A 22,894-nucleotide genomic window follows, 5' to 3' on the forward strand; every position below is an offset into this window, starting at 1 on the left:
GGGTGGCTCAGTGAGTTGAGCATCCAACTCTTGATTTCAGCTCAGCCTGTGATCTCAGGGTTGTGGGATCCAGCCCAACGACAGGCTCCGAGCTCAGTGGGGAGGCTGCTTGAGATTCTCTCTCTCTCCCTCTCCCCCTGCTCACTCTCTCTCTAAAATAAAATCTTAAAAGAAAGAAAGCAAGCCTGCCTGGCGTGCTGGTGTTGAGCTCCTGGGCAGACCTGACGCTGGTCCCACTGGGCTTGCTGGGCCCAGGCACTTGCAGGAAGGCAGTTCTCCTCCACCCCACCCCGCCCCGCCCCTCCCCTCCCCTCCCCAAGGGCTCAGCGACACATCTGCCAAGAGCTTGCTTTATTGGTGTATCTGGCGGCTCCGCTGAGGAGTCTGCGCGGCCGCGCCGTCCTGTCCGCTGCTCAGGCCCAGGCCCGCGGCGCCCGCAGAGCTCGCCTGCACGCCCTGGCTCCCGGGCGCCCCTCCTGGCCCGGCCGCACAGAGGGCACTGAGCTGGCGCGGGGGTGGGCGGACGTGTGCTCAGAAGTCCCCAAAGTTCACTGTGTAGGTCTCGACCGTGGTGAAAGGGAAATCCGGGCCCATGACCACTCCCTCCTCGTCCTCTTCCTCCTCCTCCTCCGGCCCCATTTCTGTCCCAAACTCCGTCACCACCTCCGTGTAGGTCTCCGTCTCCGACTCCTCCCAGCCCGCCGGGGTGGCCTCGGTGGCCTCGGTGGCCTCGGGCGCAAAGTGCCAGGGCCCCAGGCTGGGGGTGGGGGTGGGGGTGGCGGCGGGGGAGGGGGAGGGGGACGTGGGGAGAGTGGGGCCGGGGGGCGCCGTGGGGAGCGCGGGGGTCGCGGTCGCGTTGAGGCGCCTGAGCCGCATCTGCTCGCGCATGCGCAGCCGGTACTGTAGGCGGCGCCGCTGCATGCGCCGCTGCTGGGGGGTCATGGGGCGCGATGGATCGATGTGCGGGATGGGCCGGTTCCCGTTCATGGCCATGATCTCCCGGATGCGCTTCCAGTTGGAGCGGGCCAGGATGAAGTTGCACTGCGTGGCCCCGATGTCGTAGTCCACGTTGCAGGTCTTGGCGCTTGGGGTGTAGCCCTCTGCGTGCGCCGTCACGCGGTACTCACCCGGGTTCAGGATGCGCCAGTAGTCCCCGCCGCTCGCTGCAGGGGGAGGCCGGGTCTGCTGCCCGAGCTACCCACCTTGCGCAGGGCGGGGCACCGAGATCAGGGCCCCCCTCCCCCCGGGAAAGCCGGGCACCCAGGTACCTGTCTTCACGCCGTGGTTAATGCCACTCACGGAGATGGTGGCATTGGCGATGGGGATGCCCTGCTCGTCTGTCACCACCCCCTTGATGCCGCGGTGAACCTGCAGGAGGGCAAGGCAGCACGTCCTCGGCTGCCTGGGCCCCATGCCTCCCCCCCAGGCCCCCGCGCACCCCGCTCACCCCACCTGCTCCATGAAGGTGAGCAGAGCCTCCTTGCTGTTCTCCCACTCGCGGGGCAGCTCGCTCTCATGAGGGAACTTGTCACAGCCCAGGTAGATGGACAGCTCCAGGCAGTTGGTGTGCAGGTAACTGAAGTCATTGATGGCTGCACAGGCGACAGGGAACTGCAGTCACTGTGTGCCCCGCCGGCAGGCCCACCGCATGCCCTGACCGCCCTTCCCCGGCAGACTCACTCCCAGACCGGGGGTTCCACTTGGCCCCGTTCACAATCCCCATGCCACTGGTGTAGTCCTGCGCTTGGCACCCTCCCCGGTAGGGCTCTGTCATGGTTAGGTGGGCAGAGGCGAAGGAGATGGCCAGCCAGCGGAAGATGGCGTGGTCTGGGGTCTCCTGGGCCTCAGACACCTCGTCCTCGTCTTCTCCCCGGGCAGCTGCCATGGCCTGCGGCCAGCAGCTGCTCCTGGGTGGGCGTTCGGGCCATGTCGTAGGGGTAGGACACCAGCCGTTCGCCACCATTCAGGTTTGCCCCCAGCACGAAGGGGTTCTTCTCCATCCAAGCAATGATGGCCCGGACCTCCGTGGATACCTGGGGGTGGCCACTAGGTGAGGTCTGAGCTGCAGCCTCCATCACCCCCCTTACAGAAGCCCCACCCCACGACTCATGCCCCAAGCCTCTGCAGGCTCGGCGCCTACCCTCGGTCAACCTCCAGCCCACCCCAGGTGGTCCAGAGCTCAGGACCCCAGGGTCAGGGCTGCCCCCCAGGCCTGCTAGCTGGGCTGAGGCCTCACCGTGGCGTCTGGGGAGAGGTAACGTTCAGGAATGGGCAGGTTATTGTTGGGGACCCTGTAGGGGACCCATTTCCTCTCCTCTGCTCCCCAGAGCACGGAGTTGAGATCTGGGAAGTCTTCATAGATGTCAAAACCCTCTTCGGTCCACAGCCCCAATGCCCAGTTCCCAAACTCGGAGCCCTGGAGGAACCAGTGGGGTTGGTGTCAGCCTGCCCCCAGGCTGGCCGGCCCTGCTCCCCACTCCCACCCGGCCTTGCCACCCCTACCCACCAGCCCAGCTTCCACCCTCCCACCCCTCCACTCCCCCACCCACCATCTGCGCTGCCACCTCGTAGCCATCGGGGTTCAGTGAGGGCACCAGGTGGATGCGTGTGTCCTGCACCAGGCTACGCACACGGGGATTCCCATCCCGGTACTCGCGGCACAGGTACTGCATGAGGAGCAGCAGCAGCTCTCTGCCCAGCACCTCGTTGCCGTGGATCCCAGCCGTGTATCGGAATTCAGGTTCCCCTGCAAGGGCAGGAGCCTCAGCAGCCACCCAGCCCCAGGCATCCCCTGGGGATCTGCGGGAGGACCGTCCTGGCTCACATCCAGGGGGATGGGGGGCAGCTGAGGCTTGTTGGGCCCAATAAAGCAGACTGGGAACCCCGCCCCCCCCACCAGAGAAGCTCCAGAGACCACAGTGCCAGGGCCTCCAGGGGGCTGTGGGGCCCTCACCCAGCTCATGATCCCCGGGGTTGTCCGAGATCTCCATGGCATAGATCTTGAGTCCACGCGAGCTCTTTCCTAAGCTGTACGTACGGGTGATAGTGGGGCACTCCTCGTTCACCACTTTCATCAGCTGGGCTCGGGAGAGGACACGGAGTTAGCCTGCTGCCTGTCGCCCACAGAGGCAGTCGGGCATGTCCCAGCATCCTGGTCTGTTCTGTGGGGGAGGCCTCAGCAGCAGGAGAGGCCCCTTCAGGCAACCCCAGCCCCGCTCAGGTCCTACCACCAAGGAAGAGGCCCTAAGGGTTTCCCCTTCCAGAGGTGAGCGCTAGCCATGTCTGCGATGGGAATGGCGCTCAGGAGCACTGAACATGAGCTCCCCCGTTAGCCCTGAGCCCCGCTGCTGGATGGCACCCCGCAGCCCAGATACAAGCACCCTACCTGGCGCATGTCCTTATAGCTGTGGTGCCGGAAGTCTAGGTTGTCAGTGGTCACCACCTCATTCTGTGCATAGTAGCTGTGGACAGCTGCAGAAGGCGGGTGGGCAGGGTCCCGAGCTGGCCACCTGCTGCCGCCCCGGGCCACCCCAGCCATCCCTCTGAGCCCCCACCAGCTCCCTGCACTCACGGGACACGGGGCACCCCAGCACCTCCAGGCGCATGCACAGGCTGCCGTTCCAGGTGAGTGGGTAGACACGGATGAAGCGGGCCACCACCGGCTCTGGGAGCTCGCTCAGCACGGGCGTGTCCTTGTCCACATTGCCATGGAAGGTCTGGGGAGAGGCCCGCCTCAGAGCAGTGCCCCGGCCCAGCCAGGAGCCCACCCTCAGCCCAGACGCTGGGGGCAGAGCTGAACGCTCCGGGGCCCACCATTTCCTCGTAGCCGTTGGTGTACATCGTCCACGTCTGGCTGTCGTTGCTGAAGCCCACGAAGAAGGAGGTCACGAAGTCATCACTGGGGAGCAGATGGCGGTCAGGGCAAGGCTGCTCTCCCTACCCCAGGCTCTCCCGCACCCAAGCACCCAAGAGCTGCCTGGGGTGTGTGGTGCTCGCCCCAGGCATCAGGAGGGGCCTCCACACCCACTACGGTCCACGGATGGGTGATTGGCTCATCCACGAGGACTGGGGGTGGAGTGTCCTAAATGGGATGCAATGCTACGCCTGGAGCCGTCCACCCCTCGCAAAGTGCCCGGCTAACGTACTGGATGCTGGAGTCACGGCCCTGGGTGATGACGCCTGTGAACTTGGTGGTCCTTCTGGTGTCGACCTCGATCCACTGGGTCTGAGAGTCATCCTCGGCGCACCACGCCCCATCATAATAGTCGTCCTCGGTGGCGCCGGCCTGTTGGGGGCAGCGGGGCAAATGAGCAGGGGAGGAACCCCCGCCCGGCTGCAAGGTAGGCCCGTCCCAGCACCCACCTGCATGTTGAGCCGGCCTCGCTGTGCCCCCAGGCCGTGGCGCAGCATGGAGGAGGCCCGGATCTGGTTGTCCTCGATACGGTGGGACTCCATCCCGATGGGGGGACACTCTAGGGACACAGCACCCAAGGCTGGTGGCCCACTGGCTCTGTCCCTCCCCGCCACGAAATCCAGAATGAGGCCCATAGCCCACTCCCCTTCCATCAGGGGGCGCTGGTCAGGGCAGCTCCACCCCAGCAGGTGCTTCTGCTCCCTCATCTGGAGAATGGGAGGACAAGACCAGCTTCAAAGGGCCACGCGGCTCACGTGAAGCCACAGGGCACGGCCACCCCAGAGCTATGCTGCTCACAGACACCATCGCATCAGGGCCTTCTACACACCTGCCTTGTGCGGTGACTTCTGCCCAGGGGTTAACTCCAGGGCAGAGCGACTCCAGGACCCAGGACCATCCCTTCTGGGTCCCAAGAATTTAAGAGCAGAAAAGGGTTCTGGAGGCCTGGAAAATCCTCAGGAATTCTGGGTTTGGGACCCACATGTAGTTTTGGGTTATTTGCCCAGCACCCTTATCCTGCTGCCACTGCATGGGCCCCAGCCACCCCCACACCCCAGGCCCCCACACTCCCCAGCCACTGAGGCCCCCAGCACCGCCCCCTCCCCCAGCCCTTCACTCACTGACTCTCTCAGTGGGAGCCCACTCCTCCTCCAGGTCCTCACCCTTCCGGGGCCCTGGAGATGACAAAGGAAGGAAGTGTCACAGAGCGTCCTGGAGCCTCAGAAATCAAATGCTCTCCCACAGGAACCCCGGCTGTGTGGGTCCAGCACCCCCCCCAAAAAAAAAAACACACCTTTGTGGTCCTTGCCTTTCTCCACCGTCCACTTGTCATCTGTCTCCTCCTCCTTGCGGCCCTCCTTTTTGGGTTTCTCTGAACAGTGGAAGGTAGCAGAGGCCTGTCATCTTAGTCCTAGGCCTCAGAGGGCAGGGGACGGGGTCAGGCCTGCACAGGGGCCCGCGGGGGCAGGGTGTTGGGGGCAGGTCTGGGGTTGGGCTTCCAGGGGGCTCAGGCTGGGGGTGGGAATAGCTTGGATTCCACTCACTCAGCTCCTCCTTCTCTTCATCTGTCTCCAGGTCCGTGTGGGGTTTCTTGGGTCTGGGAGGCCCGAAGTAATAGTCCACTGTAGGGGGGGAGAGCCCTGCTGAGATGGGCCAGATGCTGCCCTCCAGGCCCCCTCTGTTGAGCCAGAGACTGGGCAGGAGGGAGAGCAAGATGAGAAGATGGGCTCAGGGCATCAGGGTGGGCCGTGAAGGATCCAGGTAGGCAGGGATGAGGAGGAAGGGTCTCCTGGAGGGGAGGCCACCTAGGCGCAGATGGGATGAGCAGGACCCCAGGAAATGACCAGCCTGGCCCAGGAGGGCGTGGCCTGGAGAAAGGTAAACTGAGGTGGGCAGGGGGCGGGGCACACAGAGGACACACCTTGAGTGACACCTGACACCTGTGGCCAGGAGGGGTGGTCTGGAATGAGGGCTGGGCGGGGCCCAAGGGTCAGTGGGAGGGCTTGACTGGAACCTGGGGGCCCGGAAGGCCCAGAGGAAGAGGGAGGTGGCTGCCCAGAAGGAGCCGCGTCCTGCGCGCTGAGGGCCCAGCAGAAGGGGAGCACAGCACCGGGGCTGGGGAGGGAGCTGGGAGGGGACCGGCTGAGGGCGGAAAACAGACCGGGGCTGTGGGCCCTGCGGGCCCAGGGGGCGGCGGGGGTGGCCCGGCCTGGGCACTCACTGTCATCGTAGTGGGGGATCAAGTAGCCATCCCCGTAGTCAGGAGGTGGGGGGGGGCGGCAGTGGCTTAAGAGGCGGTTCTGTAGGGGGGGGAGAGGCAGGGGTGGAGCAGAGCCCCGCGCCTGGCACCACCCCCCCACACCCCACCCCCACCCCCGTTCCCAGTTCCCATCCTACCAATCCTTTCTTCTGGGGCCTCCAGCCCAGGCCCAGGCAGCTCAGCCTTCTCCTCAGGGCGCTCTGGCCAGAGCCGCTCAGGCCTCCTCCTGCTGGGGGACGGCCGGGGCTGCTTCTGGCGCCGGATGTACTCAACTGAGGGGGAGGGGGGACTCTAAGCCGGTCTGAGGCCCCCCGCCAGAGGGTGGTGGGGCTGAGGGTGGGCAGGGCCTCCAGGTGCACGGGTGGGCCGGGCCAGTGGGGGCCTACTCACAATCCTCGTAGTCCTCCCTCTCGATCTGGTCATTGTAGTCCAGGGTGGGGGGCTCGGTCTCCTCCTCAGGCTCTGGGGGAAGTGCCGTGGCTGCCTTGTTGAAGACTCTGATGCCCTACCCAGGCCCACCCTGGAAGCCAAGCCCACGCAGGCGGCTGGTACCCCACAGCCAAGGGGAGATCTCCCACTCACCAGCCTGGCGCTCCACATCAGTTTCTCCTCCTGGACCCAGCCAAGGATTTGAGGGGGCCCTGCCTGCAATGCAAACCCCACAAGCAGGTGGATGGGAAGCCCCCCCGTAGCCCCCCCACCCCCTTGACCACTGGTTGCACCTGGAGCCCCCACAAGACCAAGACCAAGGCCCTCCCGACAGCTCCCGAAGTCGGAGCTCACTCCCAGGAGGCCTGGACCCCTCTGGCCTTCAGCACCCCAATGGCATCCCCTGGGGCCAGAGAGCCGGAGGGCATTCTGGGGAGCCCAGGCCCTGCTGTTTGGGAGGCTGGGGGACAAGCTGCCCCAGAAGGAGGGCACCCCAAAGGCTCAGGGCCGAACAACACACAGGAGGATGGCTGTGGGTGGGGCCAGGGGACAGATCACAAGACACAAGAGGACAAACCCCATCCACAAGGCTGCCAGGCCCACCCACCCCCATCCCAGGCAGCGCTGAGGGAGTTCCAAACAGATTGCTACATTCATGACAGCAACCAGGAGGCTCCAGAGCCCACTCCGTCTGAGTGGCCTTCAAGATCTGTGCAGAGAGCAGAGACCCAGGGACCTCCTCTCCCTCCTAGGAGCCTGGTGGGTCAGAGCCCATAACCCCAGGAGAGCCTGCACACACCTCCCTCCTGGGGCAGCTCCTCGGGGCCAGGGCTGGGAGGCACGGGCAGCGGCCACCACGGGGCTTCTGAGGGGGTCAGCGTGGGCGGCTTCTCCTTGGGCTTCTTGGTGGCCTTGGGTGGCTTCTCTTTGGGCTTCTTGGTGGCCTTGGGTGGCTTCTCTTTGGGCTTCTTGGTGGCCTTGGGTGGCTTCTCTTTGGGCTTTTTGGTGGCCTTGGGTGGCTTCTCCTTGGGCTTTTTGGATGGCTTGGGGGACCCCTCCAGGGGCTTCTTGGTCGCTTTGGGGGCTTTATCCTTCTTCCCTTTCTTCCCTTTGTCTTTGACCTTTTCCAGAGGTGCTGTCAAAAATGCAGATTTAGGTCAAACCAGCGAGGCCCTCATGCTATGGCTCACGTAGCCACCCCCAGGCATCCATGATGTGGGCACAGGGGTTCTTGGTGGTCCTGTGTGTCTTGGATTGGGAAACCGAAAGGTTAAGTCACTTGCCCTCGTGGCAAGTGGGATTGGAACCCAGGCTTTCTGTCTGCAAGTCTCTACCGCCAACCCATCTTGGCCCAGGGAGCAGGCCCTCACCCTCCCACTTGCCAACATGCAACAGAGGCCCCTCATCACCCTCTTCTTCCCCACCTGCCCGCTCAGCTCATCAGGGAGCATGACACCATGCTGAGTTCAGAAGGGGCAGAGGCAACGATGCCATCCAGGCCTGGGGTTGGGGGGGGGGGGCAGTCTAAAGGGGAAGGAGGTCTCCTCCCTGCCAACCAGAGCACAAAGTAAAGGGCCTGGGTCTGAGGCCTCTCATGCCTGTTTTGAGAAGTAAAAAGTAAAGGGCTCAGGGTAGATTGGAAGCTATAAGGAATGCAGGGTCCTGGGGGCACACGGAAGACTGGGGGAAAGGCAGGCCCTGCAGCTGCTCACCTCTCAGAGTCTGGGGGGAGGAAGCAGGAATGGGGCATGGGGCAGGCCAGGGAGCCCCAAGGCCCCTGAGCAAGTGCGCAGAGAAGCTGATGGGGGTGGTGGTGGCCATAGGCCTGAGCACAGAAACATTTACAGAATGCGCGTGGCCGGCTGGCCCTGGCTGGGAGACACAGGACTGCCACAGCAGCATCCAGGAGGCCAGGATCCTAACCCTGGAATAGGAAGTAGAGGTGGGGGCTGGGGGCGGGGGGGTGGGGGGGTGGGGGGAGGCCATGTTGGGTCCTAGGACCCGCCCCCCCAAGGGGTGGAGAAGGAGCCAGGAAAGATCTAGAAAAGGACGCAGGGGAGGGGCTGCTGACCTCAGGAATGATAGATGGTGCTTTGGAGTCTCCGGGGAGAGAGAGACCAACAGTATCCTTGGCCCCTCCAGAAAGTCACAATAAACAGCTGAGATTTATTGACTATTGATTATGTAAGAGATCCTGGGTGGGCGGCGCTGGGATGCACGGCCACACTTGATCCACACCGCCACAGAACCAGTCTGCTCACTGCCCCGCAGCCCCCTCCCCTGCCTCTACACTCTCAGAATTGGAGGCCAGGCAGGAGGGTGCCGGGGAGCCCTCCCAAGGAAGGCCTGCGCCTGGGGCTCTGGTGGTGGCGCCGGCACAGCCAGGGCGTGCCACAGACAGACCCCCGAGGACGTGAGGGCGGTTCACAGTACAGACCTGGGGAGGGGGCAACAAGTCCCTGCTTGGCTCAGGGCTAGTGGTTCTGGGGGCTGGGGGTGAGGGACCTGGAGGACCCAAGCCTTGGGGCAGCAGAGCTGCTGGATGCGCCTCGGTGCTCAGAGGGCGGCCAGCCAGACCTGACCTGGGCCTGGCACAGGGTCCCGCCAGACATCTGGGCTCTCTGGTGCCTTCCAGAGCCGTTCCTCACGCTGGGCAGACTGGACAGCAGCCAAGCCCCTGCCAGGGCCTGCCACTGTCACCTGCGATGCGAAGCACCCCAGGTCCCCCATCGCTGGGTGGCGGGCCACCCCTGGGCAGGCCCCTGGGGATCTTACCCTCTCTGGCCCCCCCGGGGCGCGCCCCGGGCTTGCCCCCCGTCTGGGCTTTGCGGTCGCGCAGGGTGGGCTCGGGGGGTGGCGGCGGCGCCTCCAGGTCGTCCTCTCGGGTCTCGGACTCCAGCTCGGACAGGAAGCCCTCGAGGAACTCCTCGATCTCGTCGTCGGTCAGCACCGTCTGCGGGCGCCCCCCGGGGCACAGCGCCAGCAGCGCCAGGAGGCAGCCCAGCAGGGGCGCCCCGCGGGCCGCCGCCATGGCCAGGGCTCCGGGGTGGCAGGGGGCGGGGGCCCGGGGAGGCAGGGGCAGAGGCAGGGGTCCGGGGTCCGGCAGGGCTCGGCGTGAAGCCGGCGGGACGATCCGGGCCGGGCAGTGGCTCCGGGGCGGCGGGGGCCTCCGAGGCGCTGCAGGCGGCCGGGCGCTCGGCCCCGCGTGGCGCGCTCCCTCGCGGACCGCCTCCCCAAAGCTCCAGTGGCGGCCGGGGCGGGGGCGCCGGGGCTTCCGGAGCGGGCTGCCCCCACCCCGAGGGGAGGAGGAGGAGGAGGAGGAGGAGGAGGAGGGGGAGGAGCCGGGCGTGGACGGAGGGGCTGCGGGGGCGGGGGGAGCGGTCCGGGCGCCGCGCGCTTGGCACTTTCCGCAGCGGCAACGGGCCCGTGTCCCCCGCCTGAGGCCTGCGCCCAGGACCCAGGCCTGGGGGTGGAGGTGGGGGTCGGAAGGGCTGGGGGCTCCCGGGGGGCAGGTCCCAGGGGTGCCATGCCGCCCCCCGCCCCCGCCGGTTCTGCGGCGCCTGGAGGAGATGCCACCGAGGAGAGGAGACCGTCGAGGGACGGACGGGAGCCCAGCTGTGGCCTCCAGCCTCCGAGACCCTCCCCGTCTGGCTGGCGGGGGGCGGGGGGCGGGGGCGGGGGCGCCGCGAGGGCTCCTGGCCAGCCCATCCTTATCTCACTCTGGAGGCTTGGGCTGGCCTGCTCTGACAACTGTCACCAGCTTTCCTTCGGAAGTCCAACCAATTTCCCAGGTCCATGGTCCCAGTGCCGTTCCCGGTGTGTGTGTGGTGGGGGGGGGGGAGGCACAATACGGGGGAGCTCTCTCCACTGCCAGGCAGGTACAGAACTGTCCCCCACTCCTCGGCAGGCCAGCTGCCCTGCTGGGGCCAGGAGTCTCCTGTAAGGCCCCCTCCCCCAGGTCCCCACACACAGGGGCAGGTCTGGGAGGGCGCAGAGAGGGAGCAGGGAGGGATGAGATTCCTTTTGAATTTTATTTAATTGTGTGTATGATTCACAGGAGGGGGACTCAGCACTCACACAGTGATTCCCATACAAGTTCTGGGGTTCTTGCCCACCCTGCACATGTTTGGCCACCTGGGGAGAGAGGTATGTCCCTTCACCCCGCAGCACAGTGTGCAGGGATGTGCCAGGGGAACAGTGGCCCACGGGAGGCAAGAGGCAGTAGTGTCTGGGGCGAGGTCCCTCCCCTACAGTTTCTTCTCCTGTTTTCTGCCATGGACATTGCCTCACTCCCGGGAGACAATGCTTCCCCAGCGGCTCAGATCCCAATAAGGACAAACTGCCACTTCTCTCGTTCCTCTTACCAGAGATTTTGAGAGACCGTTTCCAGTAGCTCCAGCCACCGCATGGACCGGGGGCACGTATATCAGGTAGTAGGAGGATCTCAGGATCAATCAGTAATACGGTATGGTGCCCGCCTGGATCAGAGAACCCCAGATTGGTGATGTCTGCCTCGGGACACAAGAGCCTGGTGTGTCCACAGATGTCATCTGCCACAAGAGCCGACAGATGTCGGCTGGCCCCGAGCGCATCTCACACCTGAGGCCAGAGCTCCCAGAGCAGAAGGAATAGGCAAGCAGGGAAAGGCGCACGTTGGATTGCATGGCTCCAGCCCGTGTGGTCAGCCCCCAGCCAGGATCAGCCGTGAGGGTTTGGCCCTGGGAGGTAGCTGGGAAAACCCAGGAGCCCCTGGGATGATCGACAGGCGGAGTTTGGACCTTGGAAAGGTCAGGGAGCCCCTGGGCCCCTGCATGCAGCCCCAGCCTGAGGGAGCACCCAGCCCCGGGACCAGGAGCATGACCCACGGAGACTCTGCACCTCTTCTGTGCAAGGCTTTTCCTTCGCTTCTCACTGGCTCGCCTTATTCGTGCCTAAAAGGGCCGTGGGACTGTCAAGAGCAGGTGCGTGGGGTGCAGTCCCAGCTCTGCCCCGCTGGCCACCTGAGGGGAGCAAGGGACCCACTGCTCCCCAGCCTCGGGGTGAAGATGGAGGCCAGAACATGTGTCAGCACATGCTCCAGGCTCCTGTCACCTCCACCCCACCCCAGACCAAGGCCACACCCCTGAGCTCTCAAGCACCGGCCCCTGCCTGCCCCCTGCCAGGCTGCCTCCCGCTGTACACTTGCCATGTCATGTGTCCCCAGGCTGGTCCTGGTAGCAGAGATGAAGCAAGCTCTTACCCGTAAATGTCCTCTGTAGGCCTCTGAGTCATCAAGCTTGAAACTTTGTCTTGGAATTTGCTCTGTTGTCCCCAGTTGAGTGTGTCAAGCAGGGCTTCTCAAGGCCAGGGTCGGGGGCGGCTGTGGAACGTCACTTCCCTGGGAACGCTCCTGAGTTCAGCTGGCTCACACATGGATCAGATTTGCGCCCACCATCCTCTGCCAGGGAAAATAGAAACCATAAAAAAAAAACTAGAAAGGAATAGAAAGAAGCTTTTCCTCAGCCACAGTGAGTCACCACCAGGAACATGAGCAAAAGCCTCGTGGGGAGCTGGGCAGGGGATGGGGGCAGGGAGTTGGGGGCCCTCTGCCCCCGAAGGTTTGGGCAGGTGCAGGGGAGGAGTGACTGCCATCCATGCGGGCCAGTACCCCCCGCTGCCCGGGTGGGGCTGGGGCTCCACTTAACTTTAAGACTCAAATGCTGGAAGTCCCTAGAGCTGGGCCCACGGAGGTAGCCACAGGGCCTGTCAGGGGATCCCTTTCTGCTGAGGAGCATGGCTGTTAATCCCAAAGTCCCCAAGGGCAGTGAGCAGGTCCAGGGGAGTGGCAGGCTCGTGGCCTCCTGTGGCTGCCGCTCACCCTTCTGCTCACCCTCAGTGCCTCCTGGCACCGGGTGGGACATCTGTACCCATGTCCACAGGCTCCTGTGAGCCAGTGGGGGTCTGCTGGACACTCTGGCCTCTGCACTCCCACCTCTAGCTTCCTGAGAGGAGCCTGGGCCTCCCCCTCACTCCCAAGGAGGGTCTGCTCAAGGGGCCACAGCAGGACAAGGCTTGCCGGAGGGAGGGACAGTGGCATCTCAGCCCGGTAGGCCTACTCTAGCTGCTTCTGGAGGGAGGGAGGAGCATTCTCGGAGGACCCCGTGGGCCAAGAGGCTCCCTGGAGCTCTCCAGCAGCCACGTGAGGGCTAGGCCAATGGAGCCCATGGACGCGGGCCTGCCAGCACTCCCACCCGGGCAGGACGAGGCCCGTCCTGTGTAGCTCGCAGGCCAGAGCACACGTTTGAGGGCCATGGAGGAGAGAGAAGGGGCTCCCGCTGGGGTGTGCCTGAGGAGTAGGGTCAACAACTGTCTTTGCTGCTCAGTTAGGAGGCAGCACTGGCGGGGGCCTTGGGAAGTGTGAGGGTCACTCCCACTTCTGGGGGACCCCAGGTGACCTTGGCCTGTTCCTTCATCTGCCAGACCTCGGGGTTCCTGCTTTCCAAATGTGGTCACCCGTAAGCATTGATCCCACATCTCAAGAGTGCTGGTGGGTCCCTGAGGTGGGGGTTGGGAGGTTTGGGGGGCAGAGAAGGGGCCCCCATTGGTCCTTCTGGGGAAGAGCTGAGCTCTGGGCCAAAAGATGTCCCCAGGCCAGCCAGCCAGCCAGCCAGCCCAGCGGGAGACTGCCTGGCCCCACGTTGCAGTGGCTGTGGAGCCCACAGTCCCATTGCCCTCCACCTCCTGGTCTGCAGCCCACAGTCCCCGCCCCTGGGGCCAGCCCCCTCACCTTTGGGCCCCCACACAACTGCGCCTGCTTCTGGAGTGTGTGTGCTGGACTGGCTCCTGGGGGAGTGGCCCAGAGACCCAGCGGGCACAGGGGTGGCCTTCCTCTGAAGACAGGCTGGAGGGACCAACAAGTCAGTGACTGGAGCGTCCAGGGACAGAGGGCAAGGAATCGCTGGGATGTAGAGCAGTGGCCCGTGGGAGAAAAGGCAGGGGGGCCTCAGTGCAGGAGACTGAAGCCCTCCAGGCTGGGACTGCCCTGTCGGTGCTCACATCTCAGGTCAGGCATGTGGAGGGCAGGTGGGGCAGTGATGAGTCCTGGTCCAGCAGGCCCACCATCTCTCCCCGTTTCTAAGTGACAAAACAGCCATTCCGGAAGAAGTGATGTGTTCAGGTCACAGCCTATCACCGATGGGGACAGTCCAGGCCAGGCTGAATGCTCTTTCCATCTGGGCCCGACAGCCTCTGGCGCTTGTCTTGTTGGGGCCCACGTGTCACCAAGAGACACCCTGGGGCCTCAGCCTGGGCACAGGTGAGACATTCACCCGGCACCAGCACAGCGTCCCCGAGGTCTAGCTGAGGCAGCCACAGGACATGGGCGAGCAGGAGTAGGTGGTGGAAGCTGGGAGGCCCAGAGGAAGCAGCTCCAGTCCGAAAGCTGAGCCACTGGGGAAGCCGATGGCCGAGCGGGGCCTTCTGGAGGCCCTTCCTCCACTGCCCAGCCTGCCTGCATGCGTGTGGTAGTCCCACTGGACGGCCCGGGGAGTCCAGGCTCTGGACGGCAGGCCCTGGGGTTGGGTGCCCACCCCTCTCTGCTGCAGTTCTGGGTCCTGTGTCCAGGCAGCAGGGCACCAGCCCTGGACCCATCCCATCCTCTGCACCTCCCTCTCAGGAGAGGCCCCTAGATGTGCCCCCTTGCCCGCAGGCTGGACCTTCCCGGGGGGCCAAGCTGCTCGGGCCCACGAGAAGGGGGGTACCCAGAACCACAGGACCTGGGGTCTCCCAGACAGCGTCTAGTCGTCCACACAACTGGCAGAATAATTTCCTTGGTTTCTGACAACTTGAAAACCACATGTGATTTTCCAGAGCCCGGGTCCCCGCCCAGCTCACCAGGCCTACACTGCTGAGCGAGCAGAGTTCACTGGGCTTCCTTCCACTCACCGCAGGGCCCAGGCCCTGGGGAGGCGGGGGTCACCGCAGCTGCGGGGGTGCTTTTGGCTAGCCGGGCGGGGGTGGGGGGAGGCAGGCTTCCAGAGCCCTGGGGGGACCGGGCCCACAGACGGGGACAGCCGCATGTGGCAGCGCAGTGTGACAGCCGCCAGGGTCACGTCTGTCCGTCAGAGGGGAAAGCTTCCACATGGTGTCTGGTGGGGGAAAAGAATGTTGGTGGTGGTGCTCGTCTTCACCCACATTAACTCCCCATGGATTGAAGTGGATGCTGGAAGAGGAGCCACCACAGTGTTCCCGGAGAACAGGAGCCTGAGCCCGTGTCCCCCAGGAGAAGTCTCCCCGCAGAAGCTACAGAAGCATCAAGAACCTGGGCTGGGTAAAAGAGTTGGCTTTCTGTTCCAAGCATCCTGAAGGTGAAAATTTTTTTTTAAAGATTTTATTTATTTATTCACAGAAATGCAGAGAGAGAGAGAGAGAGAGGCAGAGACACAGGCAGAGGGAGAAGCAGGCTCCATGCAGGGAGCCTGACGTGGGACTCGATCCCAGGTTTCCAGGATCATGCCCTGGGCTGCAGGCAGTGCTAAACCACTGAGCCACCAGGGCTGCCCCTGAAGGTGAAATTAAAAGGCAAGTGAAACACTGGGGAAGGACCCAGACCCCCCACACACAGAGGGAGCAATGTGGAGACCTACAGTGGCCCCGGACTGTCTCCCCCCCAGCCTCAGTGTCTCCCTCCAACAATGGGGTCACAGGGGCACAAGGACTTCTTCAGATGGATCTAGAAAGCTGTGCTTGAGAAACAGCGTCTTTGATAAAAGATGCTTTTTTTTTTTTTTTTTGCAGATTTTATTTATTTATTCGTGAGAGACATAGAGAGGGAGACGCAGAGACACAGGCAGAGGGAGAAGCAGGCTCCACGCAGGAAGCCCCATGCAGGATTCAATCCCAGGTCTCCGGGATCACGCCCTGGGCCAAGCCATCCAGGGATCCCCTGATAAAAGACACTTTTAAACCCATCTGACTTTGTTTCCATTTTTAATTTCAACTTATATTATTTTTTAAAGGTTTTATTTATTTCTTTGAGTGAGAGAGCACACACGAGCAGGATGGAGGGACACAAGGAAAGGGAGAAGCAGGCTCCCTTCCCCCTGAGCGGGGAGCCTGATGTGGAACTCGATCCCAGGACCCCGGGGATCACAACCTAAGCAGATGCTTACTGCACTGAGCCCTGCAGGCGCCCTGTTCCCATTTTTAACGTGAGTGATGAGACATAACCGGCAATTTACAAAAGTAGAAACATAAGTTGCCAGTAAATACACACAAACCGTTGACCTCGTTAAAAATCAGGAAAATGCAAATTGAAATATGCTAAGTACTACTTTTCCTATATAAAATTCTCCAGGATTTGACACCTCCTGGTGCAGGCAGTGCTGGGAAGCCACTGAGCACTGTCACTCGGAATCATCCGGCTGCAAAGAACAGAAGCCCGCTGTGCTCGCTAAGCTTGCGTGTCCCCGACTGGGCTGGGGATGCCAGCGGAGCTGGTAAAGCTTCTGGGTGTGTCTGTGCCATGTGTCCACCAGGCGTCCCCTGAGCCGAATCAGTGCACGGGCAAAGCAGACGGTTCCCACGATGCAGGTGACCCCAGTCTGCCTGAGCTGAGATGGTTGTCCCCTGTTGCCCTGTCCCCTGACATCAGCTGCCCAGGTTCTCAGGCCTTTGGGCTTGGACTGAACCACAGGCCCCGCTGCCCTGGGCCTCAGCTAGCTGAGTGCACACAGGGTGAGACTCCTTGGCTTCCGTAACCGCATGAGCTGAACCTGCACAATCCATCGACCTCCGTCTCCCTCCTGCACGCTCTCTCTATACACACCTATTATATACACTCATGTATGTGTATTTATACACATACGCTACCCTCTGGGGAACCCTGCCCAGTGCTCCCTCTGCAGCGGCCAGTGTTGACCGGCCCTCCCACAGACACCTGGTGGGACAGGGTCTCCGCTCCCCTGTGCAGCCCTGCCTTCCCCGTCCACCCAGGCCGCCCCACAGCCCGGAACTTCAGCTCACCCTGTTTCCCGGGGGAGGCTTGGACTGTGGCTCCCAGGACTGTGGCCTACCCCTTCTTCCAGCCAGCCACAGCCATACCACGCAGGGCTGCACCGGGCCCCATCCCCAGGCACCGCAAGAGGACCCGAGGGTGCAGCAGGCCCCGCATCGTCTTCTCGGTGATGGGTGGCCAGCCGCACAAAGAGCACATGCCCCAGTGCCCGCCCCCACCCAACACACATTCCCGCCCTGTGGCTGTGGCCACGCTGAGGCTCTCTGTAGCCCTGGCGCGGGGGACAAATCCGGCTTGCCCAGCCCATCCCCAGGGAGCAAGGTATTAGTCCCTGAGGAATCCTCCCCTGGTCCACCCAGGCAAATACAACACCTTCCCTATTGTAGCAGGAGAGACTGCCACCAGCATGGTGGGCATGGCCTGTCTTGGCGACGACTTTGCCATTCCCTCTGCAGACATCACTACTTTTGGTCCTTTACCCAAGGGCCCTTCCTCTCTGAGGCTCCCCCACTGCCCCTCATAGGACTCAGCTTGCCCACATCCCTGCTTTGCATCTGACACCTTGACCCCCAGGGCTACCCTGACCCCATTGATGGCTCCAGTGAGTGGCCCCGTGCTGTGTCATCATAGGGCCCTCCTCCTTTGACCACAGGCTTGGCCACCTGGCTGCTCAGCCAGTGGGACAGGAACAGACCTGGTTCAAACACATCTGGTTCGAGGACATCCTGAAGAAGCGCTTGCAGCACCCCTCCCCCTCCCCACCTTCCAGAACCCTGAGGGCAGACCTGGGCCAGCTTGCTGGAGAACAGAGCGTGGGGCAGGCTGAGGACCTGTCCGGTGAGGCCAGCCAAGCCGGGCTCAGAGCTGGCGGGCCCGTGAGCATTTCCACCTGCTGAGCCAGGTGCTCAGTCACTCAGCGAGGGCTGTCACGTTCCTCGAACGGTATGTTCTCCCACTGGGTCACATTCACTCCTGCACCCTCCCTGTGTGGAGGGCCCCGAGGAAACATCTCTTAAATGTCTGAGCTTCCCTAGGGCCTTGTGAGCCCGAGTGAGGACAGGAGTGCGGTCGGTGCTGGCACTGGGCTCAAGCTAACTGACCTAGGTCGTCTGTGGGCTCCGTGAGAAGATTAGCAAGACCCCCTTCCTCTCCCAGAAGGCAATAGCTTTGCCTTATGACAAACCCCAACCAAGCATAACAGAGCACTGATGGGCAACACTCACGTGGAGGTGCTGACAGCTGAGACCCACGTCACTGAGAGGCTTGGCCTCTGAGTGGGTCTGGCACCGCTGTCCCTGCCAGACTTAGCAACATCATCTCTGGAAAAAGATACAGTGTCCAAAATGTAAAATCTACCTAAAAGATACCTGCTTCTCCCTCTGCCTGTATCTCTGCCTTTCTCTGTGTGTCTCATGAATAAATAAATAAAACCTTTTTAAAAAAATCCAGTCTAATACTTAGGTTTGAATAGTTTCAGAGACCACAGAGGGTCCTGTGTCCCAGTTGATTGACAATCGCCGACTCATGACCTACAACTTCCTCTTACCCGAAATGGCTTTTCAGTTAAGAGTTAGCAGTGAGTGATGGAAAAGCCCAATGTAACAATGGTTAACATAAGATAGAAATTTTTTCTCTCGTGTAACCAAAAGTCAGAAGCAGGCAGTCCACAGCTGGTGTAGCAGCCTCACAACCACCAGAGATTCCGGCTCGTTTCATCTTGTTATTCCCCTGTTCTCAACGTTCAGCTTCCATCTCTTGGTATGAAATAGCTGCTTAAGATCCAGCCATCATTCCATCATCCCAGCCAGCAGAAAAGAGGAAAGGAATAACAGAGCATAATGTCCTCCTTTAAGAACACTTTCTAGAAGCTCACACGAAGCTCCAAGTTGATTCCATTGGCCTTGGCCAGAGCTCAGTCCCGGGCCATCCACAGCTACAAGGGAAGCTGAGAAGTGCAGCCTCTTTCTGAAGGCCTCGTGCCAGCCAAATCTCAGGAGTTCTGTTACTGAACAAGGAGGAGATAATAGATGCTGAGGAATAATTAGTCTGCGACAGACAATATTCTCATCTGAGTCTGGCGAGATTACTAAACTCTGAGGAAGGTATAGGGGATCCCTTCGGCCCAGGGCGTGATCCTGGAGTCCCGGGATCGAGTCCCACATCGGGCTCTCTGCGTGGAGCCTGCTTCTCCCTCTGCCTGTGTCTCTGCCTCTCTCTCTCTCTCTCTCTCTCTCTCTCTCTCTGTCATGAACAAATAAATAAAATCTTAAAAATAAATAAATAAGGGATCCCTGGGTGGCGCAGCGGTTTGGCGCCTGCCTTTGGCCCAGGGCGTGATCCTGGAGACCCAGGATCAAATCCCACGTCAGGCTCCTGGTGCATGGAGCCTGCTTCTCCCTCTGCCTGTGTCTCTGCCTCTCTCTCTCTCACTGTGTGCCTATCATAAATAAATAAAAATTAAAATAAATAAATAAATAAATAAAGTCTTAGGGAGGTATAAAAAAGAGATGCAGCATCTGTTGGAGGAGGGTGTCAAAGCTGAAACCCCTGGAAAGTGTCAGAACAAGAAACCATCCGTGACATTAGCAACGTTACAATCTGCGCGGGGGTAATGTATTTGCCTCCCCACACGTCTGATCGCAGACCCGGGCCAGAGGCCCAGCCTGTGGAGACAAGACCCAGCAATCAGCTCCAATGGAGAAGGGGGGTGGGGCCCAGCAGGTGTGCACTCCAGCTCCACAGCTTTTGCCACCAGAGAGGGTTCTGGAATGCCCCCAGGGCTGTCCTGGTGTCCTGGGTCCTCAGGGCTAGAATCTGCAGGTGCTTGCAGTCTCTCTCCCCTCCTCCTAATGGCCGAGCTTCTCAAAGATGTGGTCCATGCTCGTGTGTCTCCATCATTAGCCCCAGGCAGCCGCACAGGCACCCAGCACTCTGACCAGCCCCCCAGACTGCCCAGGGCCACCACGGCTCCTTTTGTGGCCTCCTCTCAGTGAGGGTTAGGGTCACCCAGACCTCTGGGCTGGCTCCTCCCCTCCTCTCCTGCTTCTGTGCTGGGGGCCCTTGCAACAGGTGTCCCTACCTGCAGCACCATGCAGGCGCCCTTCACCCTCTGTAGACTCTGGACCCTCCCCTCCTAAATCACCTGCACATAGTCCTGTGTATAAACACTGTCCCCGAAGAATAGTCAGATGCAGTGTCTAGAACCCCAAACACTTGGAGGTCTGGGGGGGACCATCACCCCACGTGTATCCAAGGCCGGCCCTCAGGGACTCCTGTGGGGACGTGTAGGCCCAGCCAGGCCAGCCCCAGGCCACACGGGCTCACCACAGGCAAAGGCGCATTTCCTGGCAAGAAGCGCTTGCCAGGGGCAGTGGGAGGCAGGTTGCGTGCATTTGGTGCCAGGATGACTTGCTCAGTCAAAAAGCACTCATAGACCGGCTGCATGATGGGCATTGGCACCCCGAGCCCACAGGAGGAGGAGGCTCCCCAGCAGAGGAGAGGGACGCTCCAGCCCAGCACAGCAAGGGCATGCAGGAGGGCAGCCAGAGCGTGGTTGCCTTCTGGAGGAAGGAACGAGTGGGCCGCACCAGACAAGTCACTGTGGGAAAGGGACGGTGTCCCGGGAGAGGCACACACTTGCCAAGGTCCAGAAGGCCCTGCTGGTGAGGGGCAGCCCAGAGGATTCCAGGAGGACGGGTACAGCGTGGACGGGGCTTAAGGGCAGCATGAGGCCTGGGGGCCCATCCCATGGGCAGAGGAGCTTCATGCAGCTGAGTGGAGTCATGGGGAGTAAATGGACTGTGCGGTGCAGGGGTGCCAGGCTGCGGACGATACTAGGGTGATGCCTGCCAAATCTGGGCTCCACAGATGGGGAGGGAGGGGCCAGTGAGGGCACTGGCTGTAACAGGCAGGAGGGGGCCTGAGAGGGGCCCGCAGAAGAGTATCTACAGGGGAGTACACGGGTAAGCCAGGGTGAGGGCGTGCCCTGCAGATGGCTGGTCACACGTTTCTGAACCCAGGGGCATGAACCGGGCAGTGTGGATTTGGGGGGTGACTGATGTGTGAGGGGAAGGTCAGACGCACCCAGGGAGAGTATGCAGAAAAGTGACTCTACCCCACTCAGGTTTGATGAAAGGCTCAGATGTTTTGCACCCCCTCCTTGAGACACCACTTCCCCAAAATGAGTGTTTGGGGGACTGGGGGTGGCCCACTGCCTGTGCCAGGCTGGCCTGTGCTGTTGGGTGTGCAGTCCTGCCAGCCTGGGTCCTCAGGAACAGGGGTGGGGACTGTGGAGTCAGAGTGGCCAGCGCCCTGCCTGCCCCACTGCCAACCCACCCCTGCACCCCACCTGCTGAAAGACTCAGAGCTGCTGGCTGTGGGCCTATTAAACACTCCACTCATTGTGCCAGTGGTGTGTGCTCATCATTGAAAAATCAGAAAAGAGGCTAAATAACAAAGCGATTGAGGTTAAGTTGTATTGAACATATCCAATCTCCCAGAGAGAACAACCAACAGTTGGTTACATAATCCTCCCCACTTCTAGAAAGCCCAGAGCTGAGAGGTCTGCGCTGGAGCCCGCCTCCCTGGGTCCCACCCCTGAAATAACAGAAAGTGCATACATGAGCCTCCATCCTCATTCCCGACACGGAGCTCCTGGAACCCTTGGAATTTCCCCCTCGACAAGAGCCCTGGGAGCATGTTTTGTTCTAACATCCAGTCTTTGATCCCATCCCAGACACAGAGTTCCTAAATCTCTTGGAATTTCCCGGGTGAAGGGTGTGTCTTCCGTTCTAATGAGTGACTCTGGGTGGGCTCCAGGATGGCCCCAGGAGGGACCAGGGTCGCCGGAAAGATCAAGGCACGATTAGGAGCCTGGAGTACTCAGCCTCAACCCCCTCTTCCCTGGAAGGGAGACGAGGTGCAGATTTGCTTCAGGATCCTGCCTCCATGCGGAAGCCTCCATCAAACCCCCACGGTTCAGGGTTCGAGGAGCTTCCCGTGGTGCTCTCCAGCCCCTTGGGACCAGAATCGGCTGGCAGTACTGTCCTGGGCCTTCATTTGGCCTTCATCCCTGTCCTTTACTATCCTTTGTGACAAGGAATCTCGCAGGGAAACTTTTTCCTGAGTCCTGTGAGTCAGGCTAACAAATGGTCAAATCAAGAAGGGGTTCAGGGGACCTCAATGTACAGCCAGTCAGTCAGAAGCACAGAAGCACCTGGACTTCAGGGCGAGGCTGAGCCCTGAACCTGTAGGGTCTCCTGTAACAGCTGCAGCCTGCCTGTAGGGTTGGGGCTGAGGTGAATTGCAGGGCACCCAGCCGGCATTGGAGAATTGCTCAGGGTGGGTGGCAGAGGTCGTGGCAGAGAAAAGGAGGCCCAGGTGCTCTTCCAGGACAGCACCTGGACACTGCGGTTCACCAGTGGCACAAGGCCGGCACGTTACTAGGGCTCCGTGCGTCTCTATCTCCTCCCCAATCACGCGGGAACACAGAGTCCATCCACATCAGAATGTCCCAGGCATTGATGAGCTCAGGAGAGCACTAATCTCATCATGCGCATGCCCATGCATAAGAAACGTGTCATCATTAAACTCTCAGACATATGCCCCCCTGGAGAGACCACACGCTGAATTTCCACCCATCGCCAGCGTCTAAGGTATCAGCTCGTGGCCCGTGTTGTTCCCTGTGTCCACCCGTTACTCAGCACCATTTGAAGCAAATCCCAGACATCCTATGACTTCACCAGGAAACATTCTGTGCGCGCCTCTAAAAGACAGGACTCCTCTGCCTCTGCTTAACACAACCTACAATCACTCCTGACCACAATTCCTCCCACATTCAAAGCTACTAGCAACCTGTGCGCCCTCCCCAGTTGCTCCACGCATTCTACTTCCTCCAGCCTGTTTGTTTGAATCAGGACCCGAGAAAGGCCCCTGTGCAGAGAGCAATCGTCCTGTCCCTTGTATCCCTCTGTGACAGTGACATGTCACCTGATGCCGGAGGGCGCTGTAGCAGTCCGAGTGGCTCAGCGGTTTAGCGCCGCCTTCAGCCCAGGGTGTGACCCTGGAGACCCGAGATCGAGTCCTGCCTTGGGCTCCAAGGCATGGAGCCTGTTTCTCCCTCTGCCTGGGTCTCTGCTTCTCTGTGAGTGTCTCTCATGAGTAAATAAAATCTTTAAAAAAAAAAAAAAAAAAGAGGACCTAGGCCCATTAGGCTGCCCAGGTAACTGGTGATGAAACCCAGCAGCACCTGGAGAGGGCGGAGGACGCGGGGCATTGGGGGAGGCGAGGGCAGGCCAGG

At 61.4% G+C, this 22,894-nt stretch overlaps 1 protein-coding gene and 1 long non-coding RNA gene across 3 annotated transcripts; one reads left to right on the top strand and one right to left on the bottom strand.

Moving 5' to 3' along the window:
- Positions 1-336: 336 nt before the first annotated feature.
- AEBP1 (AE binding protein 1) lies at positions 337-9,813 on the bottom strand. The gene is given in 23 exon segments (XM_038559575.1): positions 337-1,163; positions 1,269-1,368; positions 1,453-1,592; positions 1,681-1,888; positions 1,890-2,033; positions 2,237-2,416; positions 2,550-2,746; positions 2,954-3,077; positions 3,386-3,471; positions 3,572-3,716; positions 3,814-3,898; positions 4,146-4,285; positions 4,363-4,472; positions 5,035-5,088; positions 5,208-5,285; positions 5,458-5,535; positions 6,135-6,192; positions 6,194-6,213; positions 6,311-6,445; positions 6,564-6,635; positions 6,756-6,818; positions 7,402-7,737; positions 9,378-9,813. Coding segments are annotated over 23 exon segments (3,441 nt in total). The 5' UTR covers positions 9,634-9,813; the 3' UTR covers positions 337-531.
- A 522-nt stretch (positions 9,814-10,335) lies between these two features.
- On the top strand, positions 10,336-15,433 carry LOC119869556. Of its 2 annotated transcripts, none has more exons than XR_005371057.1 (5): positions 10,336-10,748; positions 10,970-11,032; positions 11,146-12,109; positions 14,797-14,947; positions 15,378-15,433. It is a non-coding gene; the product is annotated as an uncharacterized LOC119869556 (long non-coding RNA). The 2 variants fall into 2 exon arrangements; XR_005371058.1 differs by lacking the exon at positions 15,378-15,433 and adding an exon at positions 14,989-15,046 and having other exon boundaries at positions 14,797-14,910.
- The last annotated feature ends 7,461 nt before the right edge of the window (positions 15,434-22,894 follow it).

This window comes from Canis lupus, chromosome 16, assembly GCF_011100685.1.
Source record: "Canis lupus familiaris isolate Mischka breed German Shepherd chromosome 16, alternate assembly UU_Cfam_GSD_1.0, whole genome shotgun sequence".
NCBI lineage: Eukaryota > Metazoa > Chordata > Mammalia > Carnivora > Canidae > Canis > Canis lupus.